The 18,124-nt window shown below is 42.6% G+C and overlaps 1 protein-coding gene across 1 annotated transcript; it reads right to left on the reverse strand.

The window, feature by feature from the left end:
* Positions 1-724: 724 nt before the first annotated feature.
* Positions 725-8,546, reverse strand: LOC131990771 (ankyrin repeat and SOCS box protein 2-like). Its single transcript, XM_059355885.1, has 8 exons — positions 8,098-8,546; positions 6,492-6,661; positions 5,901-6,041; positions 5,565-5,810; positions 4,515-4,686; positions 3,270-3,840; positions 2,478-2,631; positions 725-1,097 (listed from the first exon to the last, which is right to left on the reverse strand). The coding sequence occupies exons 1-8, from the start codon at positions 8,544-8,546 to the stop codon at positions 952-954; spliced, it is 2,049 nt and encodes a 682-aa protein (XP_059211868.1). The 3' UTR covers positions 725-951.
* Positions 8,547-18,124: the final 9,578 nt, after the last annotated feature.

The raw sequence follows: 18,124 nt of genomic DNA on the forward strand, positions 1-18,124 counted from the left end.
TAATTATTTTTATTATAATAATGTTAATAATAATAATGATAATTATTATTATTATTATTAGTAGTAGTATTAATATAATAATAATAATAGTTATCATTATTATTATTAACATTATTATAATAAATATAATTAGTATTAATATAATAATAATAATAGTTATTATTATTATTATTATTACTACTACTACTATTAGCGTTTGGGTACTAGAATACAAAGACATTTTTTAAACCATTCCAGTTGTTTGTTTTTCTGATCAAACTGTATTTAGTGTTATAATCTATATAATACATATAATAGTGTTATAATAAACAGAAAGAACAGCAGAACGTCTTTATGTCATAAACAATCTATGAACAATAAATCAAAGATATTATAGAACATGCAATGTTTACACACATCACTCATTAAACTGTGTTTGAATATGGCTAGAGAGATAAAAACAGACTGAAGAATATAATCAATAAATCTGATCTGGATGTTATTAATTATTGTGTTGATTAATAAACAGTGCTGAGATCAGCTGTTGAATCACTCAATACTTTGTTTTATATAATATGTTACACGTTTAACTGATTTATTTTATAACTGTAGTTATTGAACACTTTGACAAACAGGAAGTTCAACATTTAAACATGAAAATAAAAGTCTAAAAACAGACAGGAAGTCCTACAAAATAAAAGCCATGAGAATTATTAAAGCTTACAAGAGATTTGACATTTAAAACTGAAACGATGAACTCTAATGTTTTTATTGTTTTGAGTTCAGGTGTGTTAGGGTGAGTTCAGGTGTGTTCAGGTGTGTTCAGGTGAGTTCAGGTGTGTTCAGGTGTCTTCAGGTGTGTTCAGGTGAGTTCAGGTGAGTTCAGGTGTGTTCAGGTGAGTTCAGGTGTGTTCAGGTGTCTTCAGGTGAGTTCAGGTGAGTTCAGGTGAGTTCAGGTGAGCTCAGGTGTCTTCAGGTGAGTGAGCAGGTGACGTCATACTGCAGGTAGCAGGTGAGTCTGACAGGAAGTGGCAGAGTGTGAAGCAGTTTGAGTCTCTGGACTCCGAGCAGACGTCTGATCTTCAACCTGCAGAGCTGCATCAGAGGACGAGGAGGAGCTGAGGACACAGAGGACAGGTGAGACAGGATGAGACAGGATGAGACAGGTAGGTGAGACAGTGTGAAACAGGTGAGAGGTAGGTTAGACAGTCTGAAATAGGAGAGACAGGTGAGACAGGTAGGAGAGACAGTGTGAAACAGGTGAGACAGGATGAAACAGGTGAGACAGGTAGGTGAGACAGTGTGAAACAGGTGAGACAGGTAGGTTAGACAGTCTGAAATAGGAGAGACAGGTGAGACAGGTAGGAGAGACAGTGTGAAACAGGTGAGACAGGATGAAACAGGTGAGACAGGTAGGTGAGACAGTGTGAAACAGGTGAGACAGGTAGGTTAGACAGTCTGAAATAGGAGAGACAGGTGAGACAGGTAGGAGAGACAGTGTGAAACAGGTGAGACAGGATGAAACAGGTGAGACAGGTAGGTGAGACAGTGTGAAACAGGTGAGACAGGTAGGTTAGACAGTCTGAAATAGGAGAGACAGGTGAGACAGGTAGGAGAGACAGTCTGAAATAGGAGAGACAGGATGAAACAGGTGAGACAGGTAGGTTAGACAGTCTGAAATAGGAGAGACAGGTGAGACAGGTAGGTGAGACAGTGTGAAACAGGTGAGACAGTGTGAAACAGGTGAGACAGGATGTAACAGGTGAGACAGGATGAAACACGTGAGACAGGATGAAACAGGTGAGACAGGATGAAACAGGTGAGACAGGATGAAACAGGTGAGACAGGATGAAACCGGGTGAGACAGTCTGAAACAGGTGAGACAGGTAGGTTAGACAGTCTGAAATAGGAGAGACAGGTAGGTGAGACAGTGTGAACTAGGAGAGACAGGTAGGTGAGACAGGTAGGAGAGACAGTGTGAAATAGGAGAGACAGGTAGGTGAGACAGTGTGAAATAGGAGAGACAGGTAGGTGAGACAGGTAGGGGAGACAGTCTGAAACAGGAGAGACAGGTAGGTGAGACAGGAAGGTGAGACAGTGTGAAATAGGAGAGACAGGTAGGTGAGACAGGTAGGTGAGACAGTGTGAAATAGGAGAGACAGGTAGGTGAGACAGGTAGGTGAGACAGTGTGAGATAGGAGAGACAGGTCGGTGAGACAGGTGAGACAGTGTGAAATAGGAGAGACAGGTAGGTGAGACAGGTAGGTGAGACAGTGTGAAATAGGAGAGACAGGTAGGAGAGACAGGTAGGTGAGACAGTGTGAAATAGGAGAGACAGGTAGGAGAGACAGGTAGGAGAGACAGGTAGGTGAGACAGGAAGGTGATTTTGACACATTTACTGGTGAACGTTATTTGGAGGCTTTAGGACCCAGGTGACCTTAGCCCCGCCCCTCATTCTTCCTGTTGCTATGACGACTTCCTGTCAGGTGTTTCTTACCAGCTTTCAGTTTGATTGGCGCCCAGTCGCTGCGGCTGTCCAGGACCTCCAGCAGCCTCCAGCAGAGAGCAACATGGCCGACGTAGTCGAGCAGCAGAGAGACGATGGGCCCGGCCACGCGGCAGAAGGTCGGGCTGGAGACCACCTCGCAGAACTGGAACCAGACGGAGGAGAACCTCAGAGGCACACCATCACCTGTACTGGATACCTGTCAAGTGTCCCGCTTTGGCCGGGAAAGTCCCGTATTTTATCCTTCTTTCCCGCCATCCTCCCGTATTAATATTTCCCGTATTTTAACCGGGCCCAGGAGTGAAAAAAACCAAAACATTCCCCTAGTTGAATCCTTTTCATGTCTTTTCGTGTCTTTGTAAGTCATTTTGTGTCTTTTTTGTGTTCTTTTTATGTCTTTTTTTGGTTATTTTGTGTCTTTTTGTGTTCTTTTTATGTCTTTTTTTGGTCATTTTGTGTCTTTTTTTGGTCATTTTTTGTCTTTTTTTGGTCATTCTGTGTCTTTTTTGGGTCATTTTGTGTCTTTTTGTGTTCTTTTTATGTCTTTTTTTGGTCATTTTGTGTCTTTTTTTGGTCATTTTTTGTCTTTTTTTGGTCATTTCGTGTCTTTTTGTGTTGTTTTTATGTCTTTTTTTGGTCATTTCGTGTCTTTTTTTGGTCATTTTGTGTAAGGGATACTGGGGCTTGGTTGGGGTCATGGGACTGCTCACGGTGGGCGCTGGAAAATTTCCCTTATTTTCAAATCCAAAACGTGACAGGTATGGCTGGATATTGCTGACTCACCTGAAGGCGCGGCCGTGGCGGCGCCTCTCTGCTGACTTTCATCTCATCGATGCGGCTCTTTGAGGGCGTGACGGGCGGGTGTGGTTGAGGGCCGTAGGGACAGGTGAAGCAGGACGCGGCGTGGCAGCCGTTGTCCAGCAGCAGTTTGAGCATCGGCAGAGACTCCATTCTGAGCAGGATGGCTGCCGGGAACGAGGACGGCCGGGTGAAGATCTGAGCGTTGACGTCGGCGCCGTGCTCCAGCAGCAGCGCCGCCATGTCCATGTTGCAGAGCCGGACGGCGATGAGCAACGGGTTGAACACGTCCAGGTTGGGGTCGGCTCCGGCCTCCAGCAGCATCTCGGCGCCCTCCATGTTCCCGTTGTAGACGGAGAAGTAGAGCGCCGTGCTGCGCCGGTCCTCGTACATCAGAGACTGGTCCTCTGAAAGTTTGGTGTTGACGTCGAAGCCCGACGCGATCAGTAGCTCCAGGATGTCGTCGTTGTTCGTCTTGGCGGCGATGTGCAGAGGACTGATGCCGCTGTTCTGAACACTGACCCGGTTGGTGATCGGGATCAGGATCTCCACAATCCTACAAACACAAAAGGAAGCCGTCAGGTCCAGATCAACACCTGGAGGTTAGCTGCAGAGTGACCCTTCCCCTCACGTCTGTGGAAGAGTTGACCCTTCCCCTCACGTCTGTGGAAGAGTTGACCCTTCCCCTCACGTCTGTGGATACCACAGCCTCGCTTAGTTCTGAAATAACTCCAACATGATGCTGATTACGCTCTATGGAGTCTTTTAGGGCTATTATGTCCATTTTTGAATCCTTTTCATGTCTTTGTAGGTCATTTTGTGTCTGTTGTTGAAAAGAATGTTAAATGTGTCAAATGTGACCAAAGGTGTCAAATCTACCATATAAGAGGGTTCCATCCAGTTCTATCATTTGATACTAAATCTATTTGAGCTTGTCTCCAGTTTTACTTGGTATATCATCATCAAACTGAAACTGGCCTCATGGAGTTTACAGCCAGAACTTTAGAGGTAAATGTACAGTAGGGCTCCACGCTGCTTTGTTTTATACTCTGATGGAGGCAACAAGTCTGATTATTTGGAGCTTTTGGACCACAGGGTTAAAGTTTGCAAGCTGTTTAAACAGTAAATCCAGTAGATTCATTCAGAAAAATAAATCCAGTAGATTCATTAAGAAAAATAAATCCAGTAGATTCATTAAGAAAATATGAACGAAGAAAGAATAAAACAGACCGTGAGTGATTGTTCTGAACAGCCGCATGAAGAGGCAGAAGGCCGGACTTCATGGACAGGTTGGCGTCCGCTTTCAGAGACAGCAGCGTCTTCACCGCCTCGACGTGTCCATTCTTACAGGCTTCAAGAAGGGGCGAGGCTCCGTCTCCTGCCTGTCCATTCACATCAGCACCTGAGGGACAGAAACCTGGACGTCAGTCGTCCTCCTGAGGGACAGAAACCTGTACAGTCGTCCCCTGAGGGACAGAAACCTGTACAGTCGTCCCCTGAGGGACAGAAACCTGGACGTCAGTCGTCCTCCTGAGGGACAGAAACCTGTACAGTCGTCCCCTGAGGGACAGAAACCTGTACAGTCGTCCTCCTGAGGGACAGAAACCTGTACAGTCGTCCCCTGAGGGACAGAAACCTGGACGTCAGTCGTCCCCCTGAGGGACAGAAACCTGTACAGTCGTCCCCCTGAGGGACAGAAACCTGTACAGTCGTCCCCTGAGGGACAGAAACCTGGATGTCAGTCGTCCCCCTGAGGGACAGAAACCTGGACGTCAGTCGTCCCCCTGAGGGACAGAAACCTGGATGTCAGTCGTCCCCCTGAGGGACAGAAACCTGTACAGTCGTCCCCTTGAGGGACAGAAACCTGGATGTCAGTCGTCCTCCTGAGGGACAGAAACCTGTACAGTCGTCCCCCTGAGGGACAGAAACCTGTACAGTCGTCCCCTGAGGGACAGAAACCTGTACAGTCGTCCCCTGAGGGACAGAAACCTGTACAGTCGTCCTCCTGAGGGACAGAAACCTGTACAGTCGTCCCCCTGAGGGACAGAAACCTGTACAGTCGTCCTCCTGAGGGACAGAAACCTGGATGTCAGTCGTCCCCCTGAGGGACAGAAACCTGTACAGTCGTCCCCTGAGGGACAGAAACCTGTACAGTCGTCCCCTGAGGGACAGAAACCTGTACAGTCGTCCTCCTGAGGGACAGAAACCTGTACAGTTGTCCCCTGAGGGACAGAAACCTGTACAGTCGTCCCCTGAGGGACAGGGTAGCCCTGTCCTGACCTCTGCTAGCGAGCAGCTGCAGGACGGCGGTGTGTCCGTGCTGAGCAGCGATGAAGAGCGGCCGGATGCCGTAGATGTTCTTGGCGTGGTGGTCGGCTCCGGCCTTCAGTAGCGTCCTGCAGATGTCCAGCTGTCCGTGTCTGCAGGCTTCGTGCAGAGGACTGACTCCCTGAACGCTGCACAGATTCACCTTGGCTCCGGCCCTCAGCAGCAGCTTCACCACGGCTTCGTTCGGCTGCTCGCAGGCTGAAAACAACAACTTTTATAAACACAAACACATTATTTATTTATTTTTTAATCTCTACGGACTATTAAGATCTCCGTCCTCCAGCTCACCTGCGAACAGCGGCGTCTCTTTCTCCTTGTTGGCGATGTTCGGGTCGCCTCCGCGCTTCAGGAGTAAGTCGACGCAGGAAACGTGTCCTTGACTGGCAGCCAGCAGCAGAGCAGTCTGATTCTTCAAAGTGCATTTGTTCACTGTGTCAAAATGAGCTGAGGACAGAGGTCAAAGGTCAAACTCCTTCTGTGTTTGACTTTATACTATATACTTGCAGTAACAGATCACGTTCTCGTAACATGCAGAAAAAAAAATGAAATATAGGATTATATGATGATTACAGCACTACAGCAAGAGTTTACAACAAGTATATATATATAAAAGGAGAGAGTCCAGCCTCTCCAGGAGTCTGGTTCAGAGCCAGGCTATGTGTGGAGGTGCTTCATCAGGGTTTTTGAATGGCTCTTAGTGTGGCCCCTCCCCTGGGACCACTTCGCCCTGGGAGACCCTACCAGCTCCCAGGATCACTGGAGCAACAAACCCTCCACCACGATGAGGTGGCGGTTCTTGGAGGAGATGTGTTATAAACAGTGTGTGATGTAGTTCAGTGTGTTATAAACAGTGTGTTATAAACACAGCGATGAGCTCACCTGTGAGGAGGAGCGAGATACACCTGGGCTGTCCGTAATAAGCAGCTTCATGCAGAGCGATCCAGCCTTCATCGTTGGGCTTCGTCAGACTGCTGGGCTTCCACCGGACCATTTCCTTCAGAACCTCCTCATTTCCATCTATTATCAGTGACTGCACATACGTGAACTCGCTGAAACAGACAGAGAAGCACAGTGAGGAGCGGTCTTCAGTCCTGGGATTCAAACCTGTGTCCCTCCTGTTTCAAGCCCCATTCCTCTGGAGTGGCTGGTCTCTTATCCTTCAGCCCGCCTCCTGGGACACACTGTCCCCTCCAGAGAAGAGGGTCCCGTCTCTGAACCAGGACCCAGACGTCTCTCTTCATGTCCTGCCTTTAGATTGTGATCCCTGATAAATATTTAGATCGCTTCGCTCCCATCACTTTCCAACAACTAACCTCAATGATTTCCTCATCTAAACCGTCAACCTGTCTCCTAGACCCCATACCAACAAGGCTGCTTAAAGAGGTTCTACCTTTAACGGGCACTTCTTTCTTAGATGCAATCAACTTGTCATTATTAACAGGCTACGTGCCACAATCATTTAAAGTAGCTGTACTTAAACCTCTTCTCAAAAAGGTTAATTTAGATCCTGGCGTTTTAGCAAACTATAGACCAATATCTAACCTCCCCTTCCTCTCTAAGATCCTGGAGAAAGCAGTCGCAAATCAGCTTTGTGATTTTCTACAAACACAATAGTTTATATGAGGACTTCCAGTCAGCCTTAAAGACATAAAAACCTGGATGGTCCACAACTTCCTAATGTTAAACTCAGATAAAACAGAAGTGGTTGTGCTGGGACCCGAACACCTCCGAAACTCATTATCTAAAGACTTAATTAGCATCGATGGCATTACCCTGGCCTCCAATACCACCATAAGGAATCTCTGAGTTATCTTTGATCAGGATCTGTCATTTAACTCCCATATAAAACAAACTTCAAGGACTGCATTTTATCACCTACGTAATATTACAAAAATTAACTGGCACAGAACCAGCACGAATCCAGCGTGAACCAGCACAGAACCAGGACAGAACCAACCTGTACCAGCCTGAACCAGCACAGACCCAGGACAGAACCAACCTGTACCAGCCTGAACCAGCACAGAACCAGGACAGAACCAACCTGTACCAGCCTGAACCAGCACAGACCCAGGACAGAGCCAACCTGTACCAGCCTGAACCAGCACAGACCCAGGACAGAACCAACCTGTACCAGCCTGAACCAGCACAGACCCAGGACAGAACCAACCTGTACCAGCCTGAACCAGCACAGACCCAGGACAGAACCAACCTGTACCAGCCTGATGGTCATAGATCAGAAAAACCAGATCTGAACTGGAACCAGCGAGTGGCTTTAATGTGTGCTACAGCTGTTTGCTGGTTGTTTACAGCTGTTTGCTGGTTGTTTACAGCTGTTTGCTGGTTGTTTACAGCTGTTTGCTGGTTGTTTACAGCTGTTTGCTGGTTGTTTACAGCTGTTTGCTGGTTGTTTACAGCTGTTTACTGGTTGTTTACAGCTGTTTACTGGCTGTTGTTTGTTGGTTACCTCCTGTCTGGACTGACTCACCTCTGCAGGCCTGTGTAGAGAAACAGGAAGCGACCTGTTGGGGGGTTCACAGAGTTCAGGACGTCTCGCTGGTGTGCAGATGAACGTTTGGAGTCGAGGAGCGTCGGGGCAGCCGGACTTCTCGGTCTGGGGTCTCGGTTAGCTCGAGTGTTCATCCAGGAGGAGGAGGAGGAGGAGGAAGAGGAGGGGGAGGAGAAGTAGGAGGAAGAGTAGGAGGAAGAGGAGGGGTAGGAGAAGTAGGAGGAAGAGTAAGAGGAGGAGGAGGAGGAAGAGGAGGGGTAGGAGAAGTAGGAGGAAGAGTAAGAGGAGGAGGAGGAGGAAGAGGAGGGGTAGGAGAAGTAGGAGGAAGAGTAAGAGGAGGAGGAGGAGGAAGAGGAGGGGGAGGAGAAGTAGGAGGAAGAGTAAGAGGGGGAGGAGGAGGAGGAGTAGTCGTCCAGATTGGCTGCCATGTTGGATCTCATGAGAAATAAAAAGTCAGCAGCAGCAGTCAGCTGATAAATAACAGCAGCTGTTTAATATGAGAGCAGGGACCCAAGTTATGGAGGTCAGCGGTGTTTCTTTTCTCTGTCCTGAAGCCAAACACACTTAAACAGAGACACACACACACACACACACACACACACACACACACACAGACACACACACATACACACACCAGTTATTTTTCAAATTAAACCTGTTATGTGATCTTCGCTGTCAGTCTGATGGTAAATCACAGAGTAACAAACAGAAAATAAAGCTGCAGCGTTACGTTTCTGCTCGTCTGAAAAACTGTGTGAGACTTCCAATAATCCATCAACAACTTCTAAAAATGTCTTTAATGGAGCGTCCTACCTGAGAAATGGTCCAATCAGGAGAATAGTCTGTCCTCTGTCCTCACGAGAGACGTCTGTCCTCACGAGAGACGTCTGTCCTCACGAGAGACGTCTGTCCTCACTAGAGATGTCCTCACTAGAGACGTCTGTCCTCACTAGAGATGTCTGTCCTTTATCCTCACTAGAGACGTCTGTCCTCACTAGAGACGTCCTCACTAGAGACGTCTGTCTGGACTGGGACCAGAGGAGGAGGAGAGAGAGAATTAATGAATGAATAATTGTGTATTTACATTTAAATTTACATTTAGTCATTTAGCAGACACTTTTATCCAAAATGACAACAATCAAGGTATAAAAATGGGAACAATCAAGGTATAAAAAGGGGAACAATCGAGGTATAAAAAGGGGAACAATCGAGGTATAAAAAGGGGAACAATCGAGGTATAAAAAGGGGAACAATCGAGGTATAAAAAGGGGAACAATCGAGGTATAAAAAGGGGAACAATCGAGGTATAAAAAGGGGAACAATCAAGGTATAAAAAGGGGAACAATCGAGGTATAAAAAGGGGAACAATCGAGGTATAAAAAGGGGAACAATCGAGGTATAAAAAGGGGAACAATCGAGGTATAAAAAGGGAAACAATCAAGGTATAAAAAGGGGAACAATCAAGGTATAAAAAGGGGAACAATCAAGGTATAAAAAGGGGAACAATCAAGGTATAAAAAGGGAAACAATCAAGGTATAAAAAGGGGAACAATCGAGGTATAAAAAGGGGAACAATCAAGGTATAAAAAGGGAAACAATCAAGGTATAAAAATGGGAACAATCAAGGTATAAAAAGGGAAACAATCAAGGTATAAAAAGGGGAACAATCAAGGTATGAAAATGGAAACAATCAAGGTATAAAAAGGGAAACAATCAAGGTATAAAAAGGGGAACAATCAAGGTATAAAAAGGGGAACAATCAAGGTATAAAAAGGGGAACAATCAAGGTATAAAAAGGGAAACAATCAAGGTATAAAAAGGGGAACAATCAAGGTATAAAAAGGGGAACAATCAAGGTATAAAAAGGGAAACAATCAAGGTATAAAAATGGGAACAATCAAGGTATAAAAAGGGAAACAATCAAGGTATAAAAAGGGAAACAATCAAGGTATAAAAAGGGAAACAATCGAGGTATAAAAAGGGAAACAATCAAGGTATAAAAAGGGAAACAATCGAGGTATAAAAAGGGAAACAATCAAGGTATAAAAAGGGAAACAATCAAGGTATAAAAAGGGGAACAATCAAGGTATAAAAAGGGGAACAATCAAGGTATAAAAAGGGAAACAATCAAGGTATAAAAATGGGAACAATCAAGGTATAAAAAGGGAAACAATCGAGGTATAAAAAGGGAAACAATCGAGGTATAAAAAGGGAAACAATCGAGGTATAAAAAGGGAAACAATCGAGGTATAAAAAGGGAAACAATCAAGGTATAAAAAGGGGAACAATCAAGGTATAAAAAGGGGAACAATCAAGGTATAAAAAGGGGAACAATCAAGGTATAAAAAGGGGAACAATCAAGGTATAAAAAGGGGAACAATCAAGGTATAAAAAGGGAAACAATCAAGGTATAAAAAGGGAAACAATCAAGGTATAAAAAGGGAAACAATCAAGGTATAAAAAGGGGAACAATCAAGGTATAAAAAGGGGAACAATCAAGGTATAAAAAGGGGAACAATCAAGGTATAAAAAGGGGAACAATCAAGGTATAAAAAGGGGAACAATCAAGGTATAAAAAGGGGAACAATCAAGGTATAGGGTTAGGGTTTGTGTCAGTTTAAATGCTGTTTATGATAGTATAACATGTAGCTCTCATTACCTGCCCGTTGCAACATTCGATCTCTCTCTCTCTGTCCCTGCTCTGGCCTCATCTGTTCTTTCTTCCTTGTCTTCATCCAACTCATTCTCACTTCTGCAGCCCAACTCTTTAACCGACACTCTCCTCCTCTCGTGACTCACTCTGTCCTCTCACTCCTCAGAAAGTCTCCAGTCCTGCCCTGGTCCTTGGCTGTGGGACTCTGTGGAGCCACCAGAGCTCCCCTACGGGCAGCAGAACGGAAGTGGCAGGAAACTAAACACCCTGAGGACCTACGCAACTACCAATCTCTTCTTGCTGCCTTCTCATCTCTGATCTCAGCTGAAAAAAAAAAAAGCTCTTTCTATCAGACCAAAATCCAATCCTCATTCTCCAACCCCAAGAAGCTCTACTCCATATTTACAAACCTCCTGGTCCCTCCAACCCCCCCTCCTACCTCCTCCCTCCTACCAACCCACTATGTCAACCACTTCCTGAAAAAGATTGAGGACATACGCTCGTCATTTACCCATCCAGTCTCACAACCTGCCTCTCCTCCCTCCCCATCAGCGCCTCCCTCCCTCTCAGCATTCACTCCACTGTCTCCTCCTCAAGTGCTCAGCCTTGACTACTGGCTGCTTTCCTAACTCTCTGAAGGAAGCAAATCCTCTCCTAAAGAGATCCACCCTCGACCCATCCTTAGTGGACAACTACAGACCCGTCTCTCTCCTGCCGTTCCTCTCCAAAACTCTGGAACGGGCTATCTTCAATCAGCTGTCCTCCTATCTGCATGGGAACAACCTCCTGGACCCTCACCAGTCTGAAACACAGGCAGCAGCTCGTATCTCTGCATGTCTGACGACATCTCCCAGTGGATCCTCAGACCTCCTCAAAGTCAACCTGGGACAGACTGAGCTACTCTACCTCCCAGGGAAGGGCTCTGACCTCTGACCTCCACATCACCGCCGTTCAGTCATGGTTGATAATAAAAAACAAAAAAAACAAAAACAAAACCCCTCTTCTTCCTTTGCTCCTTTTCTTTAGCACTTTGCGTTTCACTTGTGTAGCTCTCCTGTAGCGGTTCCAGTTGGATCTTAAAGTTCTGGTCTTGGTTCCTGTGGTCTGAGGCTAGAACCACCAGGTTCAATCACTGATTGTAAGTCTCTTTGGACAAAATAGTCAGCCAGATGTATTGTGATGTAATGTAATATTACTTATTATTATTCATGTAATACAACAATATGTTTTATGGAGCATGTGATGACAGCAATAATAACAACAATAATAATATAACAATGATAATAATAATAGTAATAATAATAATAATAATGATAATAATAATGATAATAATAATAATAATAATAATAATAATAATAATAATAATATTGAATAATATTAAATGGTCTGGCACCGTCTTATTTATCAGAGCTTTTAAAACCCAACAGTACTTCCAGAGCACTTAGGTCGTCTAACCAGCTGCTCCTGGTCGTACCGCGGTCCAGACTCTGGTCCTGGTCCTGGTCCAGACTCTGTACTGGTCCAGACTCTGGTCCTGGTCCTGGTCCAGACTCTGGTCCTGGTCCTGGTCCTGGTCCAGACTCTGGTCCTGGTCCTGGTCCTGGTCCTGGTCCAGACTCTGGTCCTGGTCCTGGTCCAGACTCTGGTCCTGGTCCAGACTCTGGTCCTGGTCCTGGTCCTGGTCCAGACTCTGGTCCTGGTCCTGGTCCAGACTCTGGTCCTGGTCCTGGTCCAGACTCTGTACTGGTCCAGACTCTGGTCCTGGTCCAGACTCTGGTCCTGGTCCTGGTCCTGGTCCTGGTCCAGACTCTGGTCCTGGTCCTGGTCCAGACTCTGGTTCTGGTCCAGACTCTGGTCCTGGTCCTGGTCCAGACTCTGGTCCTGGTCCTGGTCCTGGTCCAGACTCTGTACTGGTCCAGACTCTGGTCCTGGTCCTGGTCCAGACTCTGGTCCTGGTCCTGGTCCTGGTCCAGACTCTGGTCCTGGTCCTGGTCCTGGTCCAGACCCTCTACTGGTGGGGACAGAGTCTTCTCTGTGGACCAGCCGACCTCTCCAGGTCAGAGCTGCTCAGTCTGTTGAGCACTTTAAAACATTATTAAAAACCTATTTATTCTCCTTGGCGTTCAGTCCCAGCTAGGCAAGAATCCTTGGCTTTCTTTTTACTTTTTTACCCTTTTATTTGTCTTTTGTATCTCTAACTCTGTTTTGGATTGAGTTTTTATTACTATTTTATTCTATTTTATTTTATTGTTTTACTGTTTTTAGTATTTTATTCTTTTTATTGTTTTTATTTATATCCAGTTGTGTATGATTTATTCTATTTTAATAACTGTACAGCACTTTGGTCAACTGAGGTTGTTTTTAAATGTCTATAAATAAACTTTGAATTGACTTGACTAATAATAATAATAATAATAATAATAATAATAATATTAGTGATAATAATAATAATAATAATAATAATAATAATAATAATATAATTATAATAGTAATAATAATAATAATAATAATATTAGTGATAATAATAATAATAATAATAATTATAATAGTAATAATAATAATAATAATAATAATAATAGTAATAATAATAATAATAATAGTGATAATAATAATAATTATTATTATTATAATAGTAATAATAATAATAATAATAATAAAAATAATTATAATAACAACAAAAATAATAATAATAATAATAATAATATTTTTTCTTTTTTTCATGTTTATTAATGAATAAACAAAAAAGAACAGTGGATTACTTATTAGGAGCCACAATATGAAAAGAAGACACTAAAACACAATTCTAGACAACAAAGACTCAGAAACATATTTACATATTAGACGTAATGTAAACACAAATAACATACATAGAATAATATACAGGACAAGCACAACAACAGCAACAATGAAAACGACAATACCAGAGTACAAAGCCACACGACGAAAACAGACAAACAAACAAACAAAGAAAAAAAAGAAACATGAAAAAAAGAAACATGAATTTAGCCCAAACAGAAATATAGAGAGACTGGTGGTATAGACAGATTCCAGGATAAAAAGAGAATCATATGGAAAGCTAACTAAATTCAAAGTAACCCTGGGACCACAGCGATAGCTTTAGACCACTTGAGTTTCAGGTATAACATTATTAATCCTGGCTGTTGACCTCTCAAGAAGACAGACATCAAAAAACAATAAAAGCCAGGTTCTCTTGAGATTCGTGACAGGTTCAAACCAGTTCTTAATGATGGTTTTCTTGGCAGCCGTAGAAGCTGCTAGTATTATTCTTTTCTGCTGAAATGAAACTAAAATGTTGGGATTAGATCCAATAAGATATAGAATAGGACATAAGGGAAGAACTTTATCTATAATAGTGTTAATAATATCATTTATATATTTCCAAAGAGGTTTGACCACTGAACAGAACCAAAACATATGTAGAAAATCTCCCTTCAAAGCCTCGGTGCATTTAGTGCAACAGTCACTGTCGGTTAGTTTCATTTTAAATCTGCGCTCTGGAGTGAAATAAAATCTATTTGCAAATTTATAATGAATGATGTGGTGGGCTAAATTGTTAGATGAAGAAAAAATTGTGTTCCAAATGATAGACCACCTCCACTCTATCTTGTAGGATTTAAAGTCATTTCCCAGCTTTTGATTATTGGAAGTGGTTTTAAATTATGTAAGGAGAGTTTCTTATATGTTGAAGCCACCAGTTTGGTTCTGTTCGTAAGAATAGTTACCAAGGGTGCTGAATTAAAGGAGCAGTCCAAGGAACACCATATGTTTTGAATACAGACAGATAGTGTGTTTGAGATAATAGGATAGCGATCTACATTTTTTTGTTTGATAGAAGAGAATGGTTAGTCTTGAATTCTGACTTATGAATTATAACATAGAGAATAAACCACAATCCTTGAGTGTCAAAATATTTCACATGTAGAGAGACAACTCTTTTTACAGAAATCTGGCAGGTCTATTAGCTTATTTTATAATATCCTTAAGGGGCATAACACCACAAACACTTATTTTCTGAAAGGCTTATGGGAAAAAGAACTTAATGTTAAAGGAACACTCCACCGTTTTTTCATATTAAAACATGTTTTTCGGTCAAGTAAGACGAGTTGATACAGACCTCTTGCGTCTCAATGCGTGCACTCAATCGCCCTGGCGCGCGGCGCCACTTAATAAAATATATAAGATAAGTTTTACTTGCTTATCCTATTTGTGTAGGATGACTCCTGAATCTCTCGCCTAAATCTGAATTTAAATATGTATGTGAGCCAAATGTATGTTTTTTTTTGTTTTGTTTTTGTCATGTATGTGTTCCTGTTTTGTCTTTTGAAAATTTAATAAACACATATTTAAAAAAAAACCATAGAGAATAAAAAATTAATTTGTGGGAGTATATTCATTTTTATACCGGACCGTGTAGGCCGGCATTCAAAACAAACCAAGTACTTAGATCTTTTGTGACTTTGGAAAGAACAAAATTGAAATGATCTTTAATTAATTGTGATACTGCAGGTCTGATATGGATACCCAGGTAAGTGAAGCCCAGAGGTTGCAAGGAAACTGGTATATGGGATGAATCCAAAATTGTTCTTGGTTTAAACAGCGGCATGAGTGTGGATTTTGAACAGTTTATTTTATAACCAGAGAAGGAGCCAAACTTACTAAAGAGAGTAAAGACATGTGGGACCGAGCTGACAACTTCGGACAAGTACAATAAAATACTGTCCGCGTACAAAGAAATATGATGCGGTGTTCCTTTAATTGTAATAGGGAGAATGTCTTGACTGCCTGGGCTAATGGTTCCAAAGCCAGGGCAAAAAGGCCCGGAGAGAGAGGGCAACCTTGCCTGGTTCCTCTTGATAAAGTGAAGTTAGAGGAGCCAGGGTGACCCGTTTGAACACGCATAGAAGGAGAGGAGTAAAGTGTACGAACCATCTTTATGAAGATGGGACCGAAACCAAAACGATGCAACACTGCCCACAAATAATTCCATTCTAGGCGATCAAAGGCCTTCTCTCCATCTAAAGATAATACAGCCCAAGGGGGGTCGTCAGTCGATGCCTCGATTATATGTAATAAACGGCGGATGTTGTCAGAAGCCAGACGGCTCTAAACAAACCCGGTCTGGTCTGGAGGGATTAGAGATGTGATGCATGAATCTAACCTCCTTGAAAGCACTTAAGCAAATAATTTGAGATCACAGTTAAGAAGCAGATCTTTCTCCTTTTTTAAAAGAAGAGAAATTAATGCTATTTTTTGATCTCTGAGAAAAGAGCCAACCAAAAGAATAGTTAATAGAGTCAAGGAGGATAGGACCTATTATATGCCAAAGCTCAGAAAGCAATTCAGGAGGAATTCCATCCAGGCCAGGCGATTTGTTTTTGGGCATCGCATCTAGTTAAGAAACTCTATGATATCATGGCTCTCTCTAGATGTTTCAGAAGAGTACAAAGTAGAGTAAAAAGAAGTAAAAGCATCATTTATATCAGATGGATGAGTGCACAACCTACCATTTCCATCTCTAACACACTCTATAGAGGCCAACTGTTCAGATTTTTTTAATTTTAAAGCCAGGAGCCTACTGGGTCTTTCAGCATATTCACAAAGCTTTGTCGAGTTCTCATATGAAGGAATTCAGCCTGTGCAGTGGTAAGTGACTGATATGCTGATTTAGCTGAAGATAGCAATGTCTGCCTGTGCTCGCTATAGTTTGACTTCTGTTGGGATTCAAGAAGGGCTATTTCAGAGACACTTTTCTCAATTTTTTCACGACAACTTTTATTCAGGTACGAAGAAAAAGAGGTGCACGCTCCTCTTATGTGACACTTCATTACTTCCCATAGGTCATGAGGATTTACATCTGAATCAGAGTGAAGAGACTCACTCAGTGATATATGCTAAAAAATTCATTTTAAACAACAGAGTTGTATTAAAATGCCATCTCTTAGCTTTATCCGGTCCTAAGACGTTATCCAGAGAGTGATCAGAAAGTAACATGGGAAGTATGGATGCACAGGACGTGCACTTCAATAAAATGGGAGAAATAAAGAAGTAATCGATACGAGAGAATGAATGATGTCGTGATGGAGAAAAAGTATAATCCTTGGCAGTTGGATTTAATATACGGCGAATATCAACTACGTTTAAATCTCTTATAAAAGATGTTATATATGCGGACGAGGCTCTTTCTGAAGCTGATACAGAACTGGAGGAGTCCACATCAGGATCAGCTAACGAATTAAAGTCGCCCGCCAGGATCAGAGTAGCATCAGGAGATGACAACAAAATGGATTTGATGGAGTCAAAAAAAATCAGGCTTCCAGACATTAGGAGCTTAGATTGAGGCCAGACAGATTTTCTATTGTTAAGGGTCACTATTGCATAACAAAATCTTCCTTCACTGTCAGAACCAGAGGATTTTAAAGAAGAATGTAATTTTCTTCTAGTCAATATTAGCCCTCCCTTCGTCACTTTGTACTGTTTATTCTGTAATCGGTTGACATCAACAGACTTCAAGTGAGTTTCTTGCATTAAGGCGATATCCACATTTTTGTGCTTTAAATACTGGAGGCACTTCAGTCTTTTTACTGGAGAGTTTAACCCTCGCTCATTTAAAGTTTAAGATTAAGACCAGACATAATTCTCTTTGAGTGATGACGTTTGCCAGTGCAACACAATTTCTGAAGAGCATGTAGACAAGTAAGACGAGACAATACAGTGAACACTGAGTGAGGCTCCTGAAATAAAGTAAGGTAACCTTTAGGGCAGCGACCTAGGCACCGATCAGTAATCCACTGAAGAAGGATGCAACAAACAAAACAAAAGGCAAATGGGGCTAAATGAAGTTGCAGTAAAGAGTAATCTAAAGTAGAAAATTAGAGAGATACACAGATAAGTAGCTGATTATTAGCTGTGGAGACAAAAGAAACAGGAAGCACGAGAAGCTCTGTGAGCCATCTACAAACAATATCAAACAAATACGTTCTTTACAGTGTTTAATCTACATTTTACTTTACTTCATTTCATTTTTATTCATTTATTTGATTATTATTAGTTTTTTTCTTTTAATTAACACGCAAAAAACAACAACAGGGGAAATATATAGCCTGTAAAGGATTTAACTAACCAGGTTTCTTTGTCCCTCCCCTTTTCCTTTTTAAATACCATCTTGCAATCATAAATCAAATGACCAAACAAAATTATGTGAAGAAGCATCAGAAGGAACAGATCCCCTCTTAATGGACCCATTAATACTTCAACGACTTCTATAATAAAATAATAAAATAACATTTCTGTGAATCACAACACAGCAATTGAATGTGTAACAATAAGCAAGTG

This window comes from Centropristis striata, chromosome 18 (assembly GCF_030273125.1).
Source record: "Centropristis striata isolate RG_2023a ecotype Rhode Island chromosome 18, C.striata_1.0, whole genome shotgun sequence".
In the NCBI taxonomy this organism is placed as follows: Eukaryota; Metazoa; Chordata; class Actinopteri; order Perciformes; family Serranidae; genus Centropristis; species Centropristis striata.